The 20,055-nt window shown below is 39.5% G+C and overlaps 1 protein-coding gene across 1 annotated transcript in view; it reads right to left on the reverse strand.

The window, feature by feature from the left end:
• Positions 1-1,810: 1,810 nt before the first annotated feature.
• Positions 1,811-20,055, reverse strand: part of LOC139718726 (ADP-ribosylation factor 6-like) — a 41,844-nt gene continuing 23,599 nt past the window's right edge. Inside the window, 4 exon segments of the mRNA XM_071630188.1 lie at positions 1,811-3,202; positions 4,391-4,520; positions 4,522-4,590; positions 6,839-6,942. Of these exon segments, the coding sequence (XP_071486289.1) occupies positions 3,060-3,202; positions 4,391-4,520; positions 4,522-4,590; positions 6,839-6,942 (446 nt within the window). The 3' untranslated portion in view covers positions 1,811-3,059.

Raw genomic sequence — 20,055 nt, forward strand, 5'->3', positions numbered from 1 at the left:
TCGTCCCTAATAATATTCAACCCTAAATATCTTTACATTTCAACCCAATCTCTTCAATCTGGGTCGAGTGACAATTCTTCAACGACTAAAAAAGTGAAGAATTTAGCGAGGAAAATTCATGCTGTAGTCTCCTGTGGATTACTTTGATCAACCATTCATTAGCTCCACGCTGAAAAGTCATGAATTTGCTTTTGACTATGCACCACTTCACATGCAAAAATCACTTCATCTGCAGTTACTGTAAATACATTTCATTAAAAAAAAAGAAACAGCTAGAAAACTGATCCAAACAAAAAGAGCAAGTATTCAAAATTGTGCAGTAAGAGTTGAGTAAGACTTATGGTAAGTGAGGCTTAAGAGCCTTTGATACATTTATTCCTGCAGCAGATTTAAGTAAAGCACAACTTTGAAGCATGGTACACAGAATGTAATGCTTTGTATTTAGTAATACATAGGGGCCTGGGATTACTGCAAACTTGTGACACAAATCGGAAAGGACCAAAAGCACATGGTTTCTAAATCTCCTTCGTTGGGCAACAGCAGTGGCTGAATGACAGATTACACATTATGAAACTGTACCCCACCAGAAACTTGACATATTTGTAAGAATGAATGATAAACTGATGAAAATGACATGGTTTCAATGTAATCCAATTACTACTGATAACTATTCATTACTGTGACTACAAAATTAGCTGGGACTCTTATGTTCAACTCCAAGCAACAAGGAATTGGGTCTGTTGGTGGACAATGTCTATCAAAGAAATGGCTGCAGGTGCCTGGAGTTATGTGAGTTTTGCAGCGTATCACAAATACCGAGGTGAGAATGGTGCATGTTTTCAATGCCCCATCCTCTAGGAAGAATGAACAATGTTGAATATACAACTCTGGCATGCAGCACCACCACAACAGAGAATACTTAACTCCACCTCCCCAACTCTCCCCCCCCCCCCAAAAAAAAAACAATAAACAAAAACCCATGGTAATCAAGACTACCGCAAACTGAACTTGATATGATTGACAAATTGCCCTCCATCAACATAAATAATCCTTGCAATTTGGATGAACTTGATCTTAATGTATGAGGCAGACTTCACTATACACCTAAATGTCAACATACAAAATGATTAAATCCAAGTATGTGGTTGACTACGCAGACAACTTATTACCTAGCTAATGGCCGATGGTCATTGCAAAGCTGAGGAGGATTGCCACAGGCAAACATAAAACATACATGCCAGCCTCTCTCCGCTCTGGTTTTCCTCCAAGCGTAACACTCACACAATTTATGGAAAGTGTATAAAACAATGGCACTTTGGGCAACATTTGGAAATAATGTGCCATATAAATTTTCAATCATTCAAAAGCCACGTACCCTCTCTCAAAATTCAGTCTTTTGTGACTCTCTGTTTTCTTTCATTTTGATTTTTCCATAAAAAGGAAATGAAGATGCTCCATGGCAGGCATGTGACATAAATGATTTTGCTGCTGCAAATAGTATTTTACAATAGAGTATTTCACAATCTCGCAGCCAAAATTGCCGTTGAAATCTAATCCCCTCAGGCAGCACACCAAAAATGCAATTCGGTGCAATTCACTGCAAATCCCTCCCCACCCTGACCCTTTTCAAACCCACTAACTCTCTAATGAAACTTTTTACTACGACTGATTTAAAGCAACCTGCTGAAGCAATTTGCACACTTGCATTTGCAGAACATTTATACCCAGTAAGCACCAATACGCATGAATCTCTGCAAGGAATGGTAGGGCGCCCTCGGAGTTACATAACTGTTGAAACTCCCCCCCCCCCCCCCCACCCTCTCAGCAAGACAGATTTAAAAAATGGAACATGAGGCATGACACAATGGAACACACCACATCACTCTAGATGCTGGCATACTGAGCTACAAAAAGAATTTTTTTCACTTTTTCTTTCTCTTATCATCAAAGAAAACAAATTGTGCTCATATTTTGAATCATGTTCAGCAATAAAAAAATAATCACACTACTGAGTATTGCAAATAACAGCAACCATGACCACCATTACTGATGTTATCATACATATGTTTTGTACACACTCTTTTCACATTTTGCTGTATGCAAGCTTTCTCTCAACCACAGAGATAGTATGGATGTGTTCACATTACAACATGTTATCATTATTCCATAAGATTTGGTCATTTCACTGGTACACCTTTCCAGACTGTTACAGACAACTCAAGCACTTTTTGACACATTTCCTTGTGCACCTAATCATGGAAATACTCTATATTTCTCGCTGCAATTGATTCTTACAATTTCCAACATAAGTGTCTATTACGTAGCATGCAGTGGAGTTCTTGGAGATTTAGCTTTGGGGTCAGGTGATACTGAACGCTGGTGGTTTCGTGCTTAATAATAAGGAGGCACAGTTTGCATTATTTCTACTCCGCTCTGGAAAACCTACAACCAGGTAGAAAAAACATGGTATCTCAGACATGTCACAACAATATAAAAATCTTTAAAAAGACCAGCAAACATAACTCACTCTCGCTCAATTTCTTTGTGTCGCAGTTTTACCTTTATAACAAATATGTCATACCACTCACACAGACTTGAGCAAGATTTCTACAAGAAAGAGAGAAGGAAAGAAAGAAAGAAAGAAAGAAAGAATAAAGAAAAACATGTAGAAGATGCCTTGGTGCAGATTCCAAGTAAACAAATAGGTTCATTAAAAAAATGATTATTTTGTATTATATATAATATAAGATGAAGAGTTAAGGCACATTCACACAGTACCGTCTCTACGCTAGCATGCTATGAAAAGCCACCTAGGCCAGAATGCACACGGAATGATTAACTTGACTTTGATCACTTCCAGTATCTACTGAACACCATCACCGCACCGACACTTTCTGCACAGAGAGAGAACGATGTGGATCCCTGGCACCGCTCCACCAGGATTAAGGCGGCGCAAACAGATGCATTCAGGTGGACTGGTGCTGGCTTTTCATAGCTTGGCGCGTTGTCCTCCCACCGACAGTACAGTGTGAACAGGCCCTCCAAACAGAGATGCTACGTTAGGCTTTACTGTTGGTCATCAACCACGTTAGCCCTTCTACTAGGCCGTCCCCGGACGTGGCGCATGCGGGCTGGACGTACCAGTTCCTGTCTCGAATCTTGGTGAGCCCGAGTAATTCTTGGATATCGGCAGGTTTCATGGCTAATAGGAGAAGCGAAAAACATGCATTCGGTTTACTTTCACTGTACACTTTCACTGTACACACATCAACATGAAATAAGGTTTCTTTTTATCAGACGAGCTGATGAAACGTCCAGGATCAGACACGAAATCGTTCTCTGAATTAAAACAAGTCCAGATGAATTGATTTAATTTTGTACCTCTATTGTTTCTTTTTACAAGGTATCTGGTACCTTTAACCAACTCCTCAGCTAGGTTGGAAGAGAGAATGTTAACTAAGCTTTCCAGACTCTGATAATCTGGCAACTACAATCTCTCTCTTCAGCAAAATCATCCAAAAATATAGTGGGACTGTCACTAGATACTGTTTAAGGGATGGTACAGTTTCCGTTGAGATGGGGCTTCAGGTTTCCAATGTTTTTGATGATGAATTTTGAGACAATGAACAACCTGGGGGTCTCGCGCTCAGAGTATCGCAAGTTCACCAACCATGCTTTCTTGCATACTCTTACTTTCAAGATTCCATAATGTCCCGGGGGGATGGGTTGGGCAAGTGGGGCATGGTGCCCATTTAAAAGTATTGAAATGCAAAACAAACAAACAAACAAACAAACAAACAAAAACAAAACCTCAAAACTTTAACTGCTCAATATCACGGATGGAAGAGGTTTCATGTCACATCACCCTTTATTCAAGGGGAAGGGGGGGGGGGGGGGGGAGGATCGTGGATAAGACTCCACCCAATCGGTGGACCCGAGTTCCATTCCCGCCCCAGTGCATACGTCCTTGGACAAGATATTTTTACCCATCATGTCCCTCTTGACCCAAGTGTATAAATGGGTACCTGGCAACACTGAAGAGAATACCCTGGATGAATACGACATCACTATTATTATTATTATTATTATTATTATTATTATTATTATTATTACTATTATTATCATTATTGTTGTTATTATCATTATTATCAATATTATTATTATTGTTATTATTATTATTATTATCATTATTATCATTATTATTGTTATTATTATAATCATTATTGTTATTATTATTATTATTATTATTATTATTATTATTATTATTATCATACTTATCATTATTGTATTCTTATTACATCTTTCTACATGTAGCATTCCATGTCTCTTCCCCCCACCCCCCAACTTTCATGGGTATTTTTGTTTTTGTTGTTGTTATGCATTGCCTCACCATCTGGAAGGTCTTGTTTGTTTGCAAAGATGAGGATGAGGGCCTCTTTCATCTCACGGTCGTTAATTATCCGATGCAGCTCCTGTCTCGCTTCATCTATCCTATCCCGGTCAGCGCAGTCCACTACAAAAAATCAGTCCCTGTGTCCCCGTGTAGTAGTGCCTCCAGAGCGGTCGGATTTTGTCTTGACCACCCACATCCTGTAGTGTTAGTAGATCAAGCATCAAGAGAGACCATGGAGTGACCAGGTGTGCACATTAAAAAGCAAACTACATGTAAATGGCTGGACTTGTCAGGCAACTGATTAGTGTATTTAGACAACGTTAAAGGGATGGTATAGTATTGCTGGAGATGAGAATTGGGCTTTTAAGTTTTTGCGAGATACCAAGAAACAACTTATGAAATAGGACAGAGCATACCCATTCTAAGAGGAATTCAAAGTTTATTTGACGAAAATCGGTTTTGGAATGGCTGAGACATCCGAAAACAAAGTAAAACAAAGCAATCGTAAAAAAGGTGGGTCCCATCTTTTATTGGGATCGCTATCTTTGGATATATCTCAGTCATTTCAAAACCAATTCTTATAAAATAAATGCTGAATTCCTCTTGGAATTACATGCCCTTTCATATTTCATGAGAGGTTCCTCGTTATCTCATCCAAAACTGTTAGAAATCTGAAGTTAGGTCTCAACCAAAACTATACCGCCCCTTTAATGTACAGTACAGTATCAAACCACATTGCTGGACTTGTCTGGTGTGCTGATGACTGTATTTTACATTGCACATCATACATTGTAATTCTTCCAACATGACATGACATGACTTCCTGTTTAAATTGTACCACGGTTATTCAAGCAAAGTTAGGATTAGAACCCGGGCTTTTACCGGATCAATATCTTTAATAGCTCAGGAACATGACAAATCAAAAATAACTTTCATAACACCAAAGGCTACTGGGAAGATAACATAGACATTGAAGAGGAGTGAAAATTAACTATGGTTGATCACTTTACTTTCAAGAGTGAATATCAGGAAGTTACATGCTGAATGAAAAAAAAAAATAATGTACTGCAAAATGATGTATTCATGAAGTTCATGGAAACTGAAAGGCTGTATGGCACAAAATGGTTTCGGTCTTCGGGGTTTGCTTATGAATGGCTAGCACTGTCTTGGAAGCAACCAAGTTGCTAATCATTATTGGTAATCATTGGATCACTGTCATTATCATTTAATAGTCAACTATCATTATTTATCATCAACTACTATCATTCTCTGTTACCATCACTTCTTCCCTCCACTTCCTCTTTTTTTGTTCTTCTTTTTCATCATCATCTTCATATTATCATTGTCACTATTATTGTCATTAGCATTTCAACTATTTTAAGTATAGGCCTACGTACATGTATGCTACAATTTCAATAGCATGTATCACAAAAAAACATCAAAACTCCCTTAACCCTACAAATCCCATCGGGTTTTTTGAGAGACTTGAAACCACCAGGGGGGGCCTTTTTGGCCCCCCTTCAGATCTCGGTCGTGGATCGCGCGATTCTCGCGAAAATTTGCACTAAGGTAGAGGTCAATGTAATCTACAAGACGGTATAGTTAGATTTTTCAAATTTTAATTCATGTATTTTACATTAATTAATTTATGCTAATTTCTGCAATTTTTTTTTTTGCCTATAAATCAAAAAATAAAGCTCCAAGACTTCTAATTTTTGGTGAACATATTCTTTTCAATATCCTCAACAATAATATTAAAGCAAAAATTCGGCTTCATAATTATTTCTTATGTATTTTATTGTTTATTGAATTTCTTGTGTATTTCTTTGTTTTTTACTTTGTTTTTGTTTTTTTTTTTGCCAAAATTTGTCGCAGAAACTTTTTAAAGCATAATCAGGCTAAAATAAATCATCATCAGCCATTGAAAGTAAAAATATTTATTCTTATATGAATTCATTGCAAAAACACAATTTATATTGGATTTGTAAAAAAAAAATCATGTTTTTGAGCAATCTTTGGGTCGACGAATTTTCTTCAAAGGGGCGTGGCTTCAAAACGGTATGCCCGGGAGCGACAAATTTGGTCTCAAAAGTTGCGCGATACTTGAAAGAAAAAAGTCATAAAATGTCGCGGCGAGAGCGTCACGCGTTGCAGAATGATCACGTGAAACGTTGGGGGGGGGGGGGGTGGCGCCGCCAAAATGCCCCCCCCCCCCCCCCCCCCCAGTGGGAATAGGGTTAACCCGTTAAAGATTGAGTATACTCAGGAAGGTGTCTATGGGAAATATTATAGCATTACTAGCTTGCCCTCAATGGGTTAAGTTTGTGAAACAAGAATTACAGTCATTTTGGGATCTCCTTATCCACTTACATCCACATTTACTTCAAGCAGCTACTTTTGGTTTGGGGGCTAAAAGCTGTTATGGATTTTACCAGAAATACTCACCCATACATTGAATTTGACGTTCTTGAATGTGACAGTTTCTACATTGAAACCTACAGTAGGTATTGTTGTCACTGATTGGCCTAGCTTCAGCTTGTATAAAATGGCTGTGGGAGAAAAAAACAGTCAAGGAAAACATTGCAACATTCCATATGATTGCACAATACTATACAAATTATCTGAGCCACCTGTGAGTTCAATCAAGGTCAATTAGAGTCCTGTAAAAGGCAATGATATCAACATCTTTATCTGGTTTGATTTTGCACTCGTGGCCAGTACTTTCCTGAAATCCATGAAACGTCAGGATTTCTGTCTTTATGTCCACTTTTCAAGAAACTTCCACCATTCCACTTCATATTTCACTCTATTATCACACATCTCTGTAAATTTGCATATCATATTTTAAGTAGCTGTTCATTTTATATTGTTACCTCCGCCAAGGAAGGAGGAGGTTAAGTGATCATCAGCATTGGTTTGTCTGTTTGCAAAATAATTCAAAAAGTTGTGTACGGATTAGAACGAAACTTGCATAAGAAGTTGATATTGACACAAGGAACACGTCATTCAATGTTGGTAGTGATCCAGGAATTTTAATGGATTTTAGAAGGATTTTTCATCTTTTGGCATATAAGGTAAAAAACTTGGAGTTCAAGCTGTGCGTACTGGAGGCTCATACAATGTACGGGCACTACAGAGCGTACTCTGCGTGGGCAAGGCGCCGTGCAATGATGTAAACAAAAGGCTTCTCTTTTGGGAAATTGCATGGGTGAAAATGAGTTGCTGGCTTGGCGGAGGTCTGTGCTCTGTGAGCACTTTTCTAGTTTGTTTGTGTATTGTTTCCTGCTTTTTATCTTTATTTCATTTTCACTTCTAAGCCCTTTGAGCACTTCTGTGGCTACAGCACTACACAAATAGCAATTGCAATGATTATCATTATCATTAAAAGTCAACTTGTCCCTCCAGTTTCCCACTGAACAATACAAAATGGCTGAAGTAACAATTTGTGGCAGAACGCGGCTTTTACATACAAGATTATGAATGCAGGAAATCATTCTGTGAGTTAACACGACAATAAAAGTCACTTGGCAAAATTAATGAGTCATATCAAAAGTTCCTGTAGCGTCATGTGTTGAGACTGGGATGACACCAATTACATGTATGATGAAAAATGAAAATAGATGAATTAATCATACAGGGATGCTGAAGATATGTACACCTACTTGTGTGCTATCAAATCACCACCCTCCCCCCCCCAAAAAAAAAAAAAAAAAAAAAAAATATATATATATATATACATATATATGATATAAAATGTAGTTTAAAAATATTGATTAAAAAGTTAACAAGATATCAATAATCTACAGATAATTGTAATTTTGTATAAAGTCCACTCCACTACTAACTACTACTAATAATCAGAATATATGTACATGCTTTGTATACATTCAGTATTCTAATAATACAGTATCACAAACAAATGTAAGATGAAAATTAAACTTGAGAAGATTGTAATAATCTCACAAGAGTTACAGTACTACTGTCCATCTGACTGTGTTGGAATCACATGATATTCAATGCATGGTACTCAAAATAGTACAATAGAGATAATGTGCAGTGTGTATGCCCAAAGGACTGGTTTTGTCATGAATGTATGTTAATAAAGGCAGAACTCACTGCAGCTACGTTAATCAGCCCAGGTACACACAGTACACACGTGAGCAGCATATTGTACACGTAATAGGCCTACATGAGTGCATGGGTTTAATCAAAAATAGCCGAGCAACTGTTGTGTATCAAGGGCACATCTATTTTGAGTGGCAAGCACTTCATGTTTAGTGCACTACATTGTACATGTTCGAATACCGATACACTGTACTAACAAAATGTAACAGTCACCACTGTTTAACCAGGACTCGGATAAAGTGAGTACACTCCTACAATGTACTGAAACAGGACCAGTGACATTTGAAAGGCATGTTATTTTCACTGCGAAAAAGGGGATAGGACATTGGTTTTAACAACAGGACATATTTTCATCAGATATTTGTTTCAAATAGAAGCCAGCGTATCTACAGGATTCATATCTCACTGAAATAGGAAGAGAGAATAAAAGAAACACATTCATGGTACTGAATAACCACTCAATAGTCATAGAAACTAAATGGGAGTGTTCGCCACTCGCTAGAGATTTATTACTTGATCGTGAAATTCTTCCTCCTTCCTACACAGTGTACATTCCGTCACTCTCCGCTCATCCTCTTCACGATGCCATTCACATGATATCCTCATCATAAAGTTTATTACCACAGAATTTCTCTCAAATGTAATTTGTCTTTGGAGAAGGTACATGTACACTGCATTCAGGGACTGAAAAATACAAGTGTAGTCTAAAGCTTGATAGCTATAATATTCAAGTGTGTTCCAGCTGTGGTGTGATGTATTGCATTGAACTCAAGAGCATAATGGATGGTTCAGTATCTAACCTTGTATAATCAGGACAGTTGCCCATTCAGGGCTAGGTCTCACTCCCATGCCATTAATTACCGTAAGCAGAGGTGACTGTTCATTTTTGCCAGGTACATGTACAGTATGCTCTATTAGAATAATAACTAATAATAGCTTACACGTGTAGCTATTATGTGGCTCTATAACCTAATGACAGGAAATGGTTTTGCAATGCAAAATGAGGCTGACTTGAATTAACTATGCAATGCACAGCTAAATGAAACCAATATTTCTTCTACTTGACACTTGCTCTACGGCTGGTTTATTTATATCGTATGGTATCCAATCTGTTATACAATGTATGGCAAGGCTTGACAATACAATGTAAACTGTAAAACACAATACTTTCGCGGCATGAAATTTTCGCGAGTTGTAGTGGTCTGAAAAGAAATGTGGTGGCCCGATATAAAAAAAAAATAATCATAAAAAAAATTAGCTGCCCATTTGGGCCACCAATAGCTTTCATGGAAGTTCGGTGACCTGACATCAATTCCTGGTGGCCCTGGGCCACTGGGCCACCGGGGACCACCAATGTCAAGCCCTGTGTATTGACCGATTCTGTGAGGCGGTTTGTGTATAATCAGCATGGGCAGCGCCATTACTGCGGTGTCCCGGCCAACCCCCCCTCCCACTCCTCCACCCCCCTCCCTACATTAGCATGCGCACGGAATGAAAAACTAATGCATGGTAGTTTTAGCTAATAGGCGTCTCGTACTGAGTGCAAGAACGCTTGCTTAGTGCGCGAACCTTTGTTACATAAGTGTGCGTACTCCTGCTACAAGTGCGCGATAAACATGTTGCCTGGGGGGTGGGGGAGAGGAGGGGGGTCGGCTGGGACACCGCAATTTGAGCTAATGGCTGCGCCCAGTGCCACAAATTGTCTGCTGCCCTCAACGAACCCGAATCGGTCAATAGGTACACCAGACCTACACTGTACAACAGTAGTGTCATGTAATTGACGGCATTTTTGTACAATGAAGGAGAACTGGGGCCTGTTTCATAAAGATTGAGTGTAAGTTGCAATCAATCGCAAATTGCGTTTCATAAACAACTTTGCGATTAATCGCAAGTAATTCTCAATCTATTGAAAGTTACTCTTGATTTTTCTTAAAATCAAGCGCGTCGTTATGGAAAAGGACTTTGCTCAATATTGAACTTACTCTACGCTCAATTCACTGAGTTACGCTCAATTCACTGAGTTACACTCAATAAATCACACGTAAGATCAATCGCAACTCTTTATAAAACAGGCCCATGAGATGTCATAAATACTCTGTATTATGGGATTGCTGTACTTGACCGGGGCTACTGAAATCCAAGTACATAGTGGGAGTTTGCCTATTAGGAGTATGGGGGTCCTAGCCTGGTGTATACCCCCTCACTGGAGGCAAGTACAGGTGAAAATAGCTCTTGTAAATGCCCTGTACCCAATTATATTTCCCAGAGCAGAGCATGAGGATCAATGCCATGTTGAGGGTAACAGGATCTCTTGTGTTTTTGGTATCTAGAGCCCACTTCCTCACAGAGGGACATGACAGCAAGATTACACATACAATTGTAATGCACAGTCGATACTCTTAGATGAGGACTCGGATAAATGGGTACAATACATGACAATGTTATTGTACCATTTCCAAGGGACACATGTTATGACTAATTCAACAGGATGAAACATTGCTATCAGGATTATCTTCATCAGATATTCCTGGAAATTAGACACTTTGTATAAAGTTTGATATTTAATTTTAACAGAACTGTACAAGGACAATCAATTACATGTCAAAACTATGGGTAAAAAAAAAAATCAACCAACCAACCAAAAACAGAAGAGAACAAAACAAGATAAATACAAAACAAAACAAGAAACACCCTACTCTTTACCAGTCACGGAAATGACTGGTATGAAGGAATATTCAACAGTAGTTTAAATTTACTGTATGGCAGGCAATCCATTGATGGTCCATTGACTTCACTGGGCCCTGCTTTAAAGACACTCAGTCGTGGCGAGTGGTTTGTGCGGCACGGAGACGAACGCAACACGCTGCCTCCCCCATTCTGTATCAAATGTAGTGACCCCCGAATGAGAATAGCGCTGGCTCAATGGGTCAGCGAAAATACGATAGGCTACAAGAGAGCTCCCTGTGCTTATCTCCTAACCCAGAATGGCTGTCCCAGCGAGCCACGAGAGCTTCCGAATGGACGCACACTCTCAGTGCGCATGCGCATGAAGAGAGGCCGAAAGAGCCACGCGTCTTCTGGCCTCTCTCCTCAAATCACCGCAGCTCGCGGTGACAATATTTGTGTATGATGCGTACACACACACGCACACACACACACACACACACACACGCCGCAGCGTCTTCTGGCCTCTCTCCTCCAATCACCGCAGCTCGCGGTGACAATGTTTGTGTATGATGCGTACACACACACGCACACACACACTTGTCTCAGTGGTAGCATTGCGCAATTGCATGCACAAACTTCGGTCGTTCGGAGTTTACGTACCATTAGGGATGGCGATCGGCTGCCTTTAATAGTTTCAAAATCACTTGGTAATCAATCCCAGCTACAAACAATCCACTCTTTGCCCCAAAAACTGATTAAAAAAATACTTTGATACTAATGCAGAAATGATTTTACATGCAAGCACTCTAAACTTGACAGTGATAGTCTACGCAAGTTAAAGGCAGCCGATCGCCATCCCTAATGGTACGTAAACTCCGAACGACCAAAGTTTGTGCATGCAATTGCGCAATGCTACCACTGAGACAAGTGTGTGTGTGTGCGTGTGTGTGTACGCATCATACACAAACATTGTCACCGCGAGCTGCGGTGATTGGAGGAGAGAGGCCAGAAGACGCTGCGGCGTGTGTGTGTGTGTGTGTGTGTGTGTGTGTGTGTGTGTGCGTGTGTGTGTACGCATCATACACAAATATTGTCACCGCGAGCTGCGGTGATTGGAGGAGAGAGGCCAGAAGACGCGTGGCTCTTTCGGCCTCTCTTCATGTGCATGCGCACTGAGAGTGTGCGTCCATTCGGAAGCTCTCGTGGCTCGCTGGGACAGCCATTTTGGGTTTGAAGATAAGCACAGGGAGCTCTCTTGTAGCCTACCGTATTTTCGCTGACCCATTGAGCCAGCGCTATTCTCATTCGGGGGTCACTACATTTGATACAGAATGGGGGAGGCAGCGTGTTGCGTTCGTCTCCGTGCTGAACAAACCACTCGCCACGACTGAGTGTCTTCAAAGAATGATTTAAAGGCCCATGTCTAGATTCATACTAAGTTCACATTGTACAAATAACCAAATTTTTACTTCGTTCAATTAAAAGTAATTGGGACAGTTGCTTTATTAGGACAAAAGACCCAAGTTGCGTACATTGACCAAGCCATCCTGATAAGATGGTGGTGACAGTATTCTTTATTTCACAATGTACGACTGGGACTAAAGGTGTTCATGCACCCCATCTACACTGCACAATTTTACAACTGCATGTCCTTCAAAGGACAGTGTTTTTCCTTTATATCAAATACTGAAGGGAACGGCATGATTGTACACACAGCATTGCTCAGCTTTGCTCAACGGGACTCAAAAGAAGGCAGAACCGCTACTGTAAAGCAAAATACAAAGTATTTTCGGGGCATGGAATTTTTGCAAACTGGAGCCAATGGCCTTTTGTCACTACCATTCAATGATGTAGTGTAGACAAGAACTCCCGCATGCATATGATTTGAATTTCGCGTACCTTGGCTCTCGTGATATTCGTGAAATTAGAATGCACGCAAGCATTTCTTGTGTTACAGTACTCAGACAAATAACCATCCTAATCATGTTGGGTACATGTACAAAACGTCAACGCTGTCAAAAAAGGCAACACACAGTACATGCATTCTTTACAGAGTGGAAAAGTAGTCACTCGAGTGCCAGGTTCAGAGAACACGGTTTCCCTTCATACTTTTGATTCTACAGCTGTCATACTTAGAATGAGATACAGTGTTAATAAGGGGGAGAGAAAGAGAAGAATTCTATGGTAGATTGATGTGCTAATATTCCATGCATCAAACATGGTTCATGGGATTGTACAATGAGTATGCTGTCAATGGACCTTGACAGGGTGAAGTACAGTTCTGTATCACAATATTTCTCTCGCTATTAAAAACTGTGCAGTCTCAACAGACATTTGGACAAAAGGTCACATAATTTCTGATTTTAAGTTGAAGTGCCCATTTACCTGCATACATTACTTGCTGGACAATGAGTTTTCGTAGTTCCAATGACGTGGACAAGTCAGACATGGTAAACTTTGGACTCAGCAATATCCATTACGGTACCTAATAAAGTACAATTATTCTGTGTACAGTTGTATGCTCATTACATCCCCCCCAAAAACAAACAAAAGCACCTCCCCCCCCCCCCACCACACACAAAAAACAAACAAACAAACAAACAGACAAACATTCTTGTTCAGAAATCAAACTGTTCTGGAAAGAAAAAAATAAGACATGACCCAAATGTAAACCAAAAATTGAAGTACATTGTACACTGTAGGGAATACAGTATCATCGTACAATACAAGAGAAAGAAGATACAGTGTACTTGTGAACATTGCATAAATATCTTTACGATAAAAAGAAAGTGAGTGACTACTGTGCGTACACTTGACAATACAGTGGAAACTCAGTATTTAGATCCTTGGGACCAAGATAATTTGTTCTTTATACCAGGTATTTTGTTATATCAGTAGTCAATAAACAATACGAAACAAAAGAAACAAATTCATGGGGGCCACAGAAATTAGTTTGTTACATCAGGTACAATAGTTTTGTTAAATCTGGGCTCTGTTTTATGAAGAGTTATAATTAATTATATAGAATTTTGATTTCTATGCTATCAAAGTCTATGGCAGCCTGTGTGGTAAGGAAATTTAATCAATTCTTTTGATAAAACAGGGCCCAGATCCCTTTATATCGAGTTTCCACAGATGTGGTAAAGTGCCAGTTGAAATGCCAGAGGGAATCTATTTGAAAGCTTCTACCTGTACGTGCTGCATCACATGCCAAGGAAGGGAGGAACACGGAAGGAAGGCTAACTAGGAAGAGTTGCGGCTAGGATTTAACCCCTCGTGCTTCCTACAACTGTAGCTGGACTTTGGTCTATAAACGTCACAAGGAGAACGGGGCACACTGCCACGGAGAGATAGGAACGGAAGTCTTCGAGTCTTCATGGAAGTGACAATGTACAAGAGGAAACTACCCTCCTCCCAAAACCACATACAAGCAAACACCCATATCCACCCACATAAACACACTCATTGACATGCGTAATTGTATACAACTGTTCGCAGATGTGCGCTTGCCTACAGTATGTATAATTTGTATGCAGTATGTATCATTTAAATTTGTAACTATTAAGTGCATGATGCACGCACCCACACATACACACACACACAAAATACTAATAAGTTTGATAGAGTTATATGAATATAGACAATGACATAATGTTATTATAAAGGCTACAAACATTAAAGGGTACTATTCCCATACTATGATTTTCTATGTTCATGAATGTTTAACTGTATAAATAATGTAAATAATACAATTTTAAATAATATTCCTATTACCCTGCATTATCAAAGATACATTGTATACAGTACATGAGGAGAAAACAAGAAACAGAAAGACAAACTATGAAATCTTCTCATTCCCTTTATCACTGATTTGCTATTAAAACAAAATCCACGAAAAGAAAGAGTATAGCAGAGAGTCCACTGAAATTGAAAGTGAAAATCCCAATGAGACTAAGGCTGCATTTAACATGAGAGAGAATCACGCTTCAAAACTCCTTTTGAATGGCATTTCCTTTGCAAACGTGGTTTGAAACGTGATTCTCTGGGTGCCGCATTTATCTAAACATCATAATCGGGATTTGAGCATTGTCACTGCAGAACTACTTTGTGCTGTCGACCCCGTAAGTAGAGGCATGTTCGTTTGTTTGTTTGTTTTAACAGACGGCGTGTATACTGGAAGTTGACCTTTGCAGCTTGGAGATATAAAACACGTTTCAATAGCTTTGCATTTATCTACTCGCAGAAAGGTGATCGTTGTCTCAAACGATTCTAATTGCCCTTTGAATGGTGTTTCATTGAATTCATATTGGCATTTCTATCAAAATGCCTACAACATGTTTAGGATTGCGATTCTGCCTCAGAAAATTTTTAGATTTAAACAAACCCTTAAAGACACTCAGTCGTGGCGAGTGGTTTGTGCGGCACGGAGACGAACGCAACACGCTGCCTCCCCCATTCTGTATCAAATGTAGTGACCCCCGAATGAGAATAGCGCTGGCTCAATGGGTCAGCGAAAATACGGTAGGCTACAAGAGAGCTCCCTGTGCTTATCTCCTAACCCAAAATGGCTGTCCCGAGAGCTTCCGAATGGACGCACACTCTCAGTGCGCATGCGCATGAAGAGAGGCCAAAAGAGCCACGCGTCTTCTGGCCTCTCTCCTCCAATCACCGCAGCTCGCGGTGACAATATTTGTGTACGATGCGTACACACACGCACACACACACACACACACACACACACGCCGCAGCGTCTTCTGGCCTCTCTCCTCCAATCACCGCAGCTCGCGGTGACAATGTTTGTGTATGATGCGTACACACACACGCACACACACACACTTGTCTCAGTGGTAGCATTGTCCCACACGTTTATGGATATAGCACCGAGTCTGCCATTGCGCAATTGCACGCACAAACTTCGGTCGTTCGGAGTTTACGTACCATTAGGGATGGCGATCGGCTGCCTTTAAAGGGATTATATAGTTTTGTTTGAGACCTAATTTCAGGTTTCTAACAATTTTAGGTGAGATAATGAGAAATCTCTTATGAAATATGAAAGAGCATGCATGTAATTCCATGAAGAATTCAATGTTTATTTGATGGAAATTGGTTTTGAAATAGCTGAGATATCCAAAACAGAGCGATTCTAATAAAGTGTGGGACCCACACTTTTTTGACGATTGCTTTGTTTTACTATGTTTTTGGATGTTTCAGTCATTCCAAACCCGATTTTCATCAAATAAACTTTGAATTCCTCTTAGAATGGTATGCTCTGTACTATTTCATAAGTGTTTTCTTGGTACAGTGTATCTCGCAAAAAGTTAAAAGCCCAATTCTCATCTCCACCAATACTGTACCATCCCTTTAACGTGCCACATGGAATACAATATTTCCCCATTCAGGCTCAGTTGGTGTAAAAATAGTTTCCTGTTGTATGCACTTCAAGAAACAGAAAGAGAAAACCACAGCAAACAAACAAACAGAAAAAAAATCATAACAGGATGCATCAGAATGTATCAGCAATGAGAGCAAGGAAAGATGCAGTTTCAGGATTCATTCACTGTAGAACAGCACAGTTTGGGGGATTTGAAAGTTATGAACAATTTCCTGCTGTGGGCTGTGTACTCTTCCTCGCTGCTCAGGCTTCCCCCTGCCTGCATGGCTCCGCCAAAGCCACTTGCAGCACACAGCCTTGGGGGTTAGGGATGGGGGACAAGGAGCGGTGAGTCACACCGCCTCCTTTAAGCTACACGGTATTTCAGTCACACACGTGTCCGTGCCCAAATGATCTTTTCCCCTCCCCTACCAATCCCCCTCCTTCTTCCCCCTTCCCCTTTCCATCAATATATCTCATCCTTGATGTGTATTCTTATACACTCCCTTGGCTCCTAATTACCTCCAATCTACGTATACTAGAGGCACAATGCATTCTCTCGACATGGTTTTCAGATTGATAAAATGATATCATTGAGGAGGTCCTGCCAGAATTAGAGGCAACATGAAATATCTACATGTATGTCTTCAGCCGGTGTGTCAGCACAGTCTGTAGCAGAGCTTTCTTGCAGTTGCTGTACTACAAATTAGACACGTCATGCAGTGTGCACAAATAAATCGCTTTGTCCTATTGTTAGCATAATTATTTGAATGATGGGTTAAAAATACATGGTGTACACTGACAGTGATAGACAGTGTTTATTTAACATTGCAAGCATTGCTTGGTACACATCACATCACTGAGATACACCAAAACTTTCTATGCTTCCTTGTAGTGCGGGTGTGACTGCTGTGGGTTTTCGAGCAAATTTTCACATTACAGGTATTTGATATTGTAAACGGTAATGGAAGTATGCTAATATTACATGTATTCATGAGTGTTGTGAGAAAAGCCCTCAAAAACTAGAGTACTGTGCACACAACTTGAACATAATCACACTTTAATATTAAAATACAGAAATATTCATGGTTTCAATACAATTGTACCTCTTGAAGAAGCTGTCCACTTCATGTACAGTAATGGTGTACACTGTACAGGATACTGTGCAATACCGTACAGTGTACACAGTCAGTACACGTTTATGGACTGTATGCCTGATTTCCGGTAGTGAGACAATTGTGGAAAGGGAAAAGGGTCAGTGCTCTGCATGGTCCATTTCACATGGTGTGTCTTTTCATTGGTAATTTAGTCTGATCTCTAATCAGGGAAATCCCCTTTTGATAGAGTAGGTCTATAGAGCTACAGTCTACACACACACACAATGTGGGTTCATTGTATAGCACGATTCACTGGATAGTTACAAGTGTTAGTGAAACAGAGCCCTAGCCAACAATGCATTCAAGAATACAGTGTACATGTATTCTTCCGAACACCATGGTAATTTACAGAAATTGATTAGAGGGACTGTACAATGAAGAACAGCATTTATGTAGCACAATTTATCTGGAGGCACCCCACATTTTTACTCAAAGTGCTAGTGAATGAAGTCTCCTACTGTTTGTTTGTTTATTCAGATGACCCGACAGTTATTGTAATACTTGTAGGAGCTTCCAAATGATGTCAGCATTCAGACAAGCTTTTTGTGCAACGCTCTCCCTCTGAACGTTTTATTCAATTAATATCAATGTTATTTCTACGGTATACAGTGTATGTTAGACTCAACAGTAAGGGCTGTTATGGTAATAATGTGTGAGAGTGAAAATGAACTAACCCGTCACCTTGTTTTATGTCATGACTGAATATTGTGCACACTCAATAATGCTATACGATTTCACAACTGAACAACTGGTCAACTGTCGTGCTAATGTACAACGTTACAACAGATTCTAAACACACACTCATATCGTCTGTGAACTAACATTGTTTCAGTCTCACAGAATAAAATGAAACTGAGAGTGACGTAGATTATGGTTCATTTGTCCAGCACTGCTTGTCAAGCTCTTCTGCGAATTTTATTGCAGACATGTACACTGTACTCCTCATACCTAGTGTATTACTGTTTGCTATGACATTACAAACTATTGGGCTATTCCATTACTTTGTCACACTGCAGAAACCAGATATTAGCATTTTAAAAGAGCATTAACTACTAAACTAGAACCGGAATTTGTCAACACTGACAAATTAGGTGATCCGATTTCTTCGAAAATCAATAATTTGAGTCCTGATCCAAATATTCATGACCATACAGGTTTCATCTGTGTTGACGGGACATTGGCCGTGTGATGTTTGGATTCTCATTTAGAAAAGGGAGTGAGACCTGCCATCTTTGGTACCGAATTCCGTATACACTAACGGAAATACAGAATGAAGTATATTTGACCTTTGACCTCACTTTGCACACCCAAGATGGCGTCTAAGCAAAAAGTGATTATTTTCTGAAATGATTCTTGTAACATGGTCGTTGTGTGTGCAAAATATGGGAAAGATAGGACATGTATTCACCAAGATACAGGATGAAACATTTATGACCTTTGACCCTAATTTACATACCCAAGATGGTGTCCGATCAAGTAGTTGTTATTTTATTAAATAATGTACGTGACATGTACTAAACATGTGCAAAATATGGGATTGATAGCCATTGTTGTTGTTCATCTATTGCACAGAAAGTAGTAGAAAGAAAGAAAAATAAAGAAAAAATTATGTTATTTTATAGAAATTTGAAGGAGAAGCATAAAAAAATCAGAAAAAGATAAAGTAAGGAAAGGGAGATTAAGATTAACTAAAGAAAAAGAAGAAAAAAGTGTTTAAAAAAATTTTAAAAAAAAATATTGGCAGGGGTGAGCCTCGAACCAGGGACCTTAGGATTACGAGTCGGATGCGCTACGCAATGACCTATTTCATTCTCCATAGGCCCTGTGTATTAAGCAAAATGACGCTGCATCGAAGCCTCATGCCATTTTCAACCAAGTTTTTCGACGTGATGCCGACATCATATGAAAAAATGGAGGGCACAATAACGATAGCCCAAAGTCTCAGCTACAACATACTAAAATCTGGGAGAAATTCACCGAAGCATAAGTGAGCTAGTGCTCGAAAAAGAGAGTCATGTCAATTTTCACTGCCAGAAAAACTGCTCTCCCATAGAGATAACACGTAAACTGGTCAAATTTGACAATATTACTTTCAATCCATTTTTACGAGGTGATGCCGTCATCCAATCAAAATGTTGTAAACATATTAATGAAAGATCATTTAATAAGCTACAACATACTGAAATCTGGGTGTAAATTGGCAAAGGATAAGTGAGATACGCTCGAGTGAACTTGAAATTTGATGACGTCATTTTGAAAATTTACTTTTTTTACTTTATTAAGAAATTTGATATCTTTTAATCATTTTGCCAGCATTGCCAACCCATGAAATGATATGTCCA

Source organism: Diadema antillarum, unplaced genomic scaffold (genome assembly GCF_040938485.1).
Source record: "Diadema antillarum isolate AM-2024a unplaced genomic scaffold, OU_Dant_1.0 scf00000099, whole genome shotgun sequence".
In the NCBI taxonomy this organism is placed as follows: Eukaryota; Metazoa; Echinodermata; class Echinoidea; order Diadematoida; family Diadematidae; genus Diadema; species Diadema antillarum.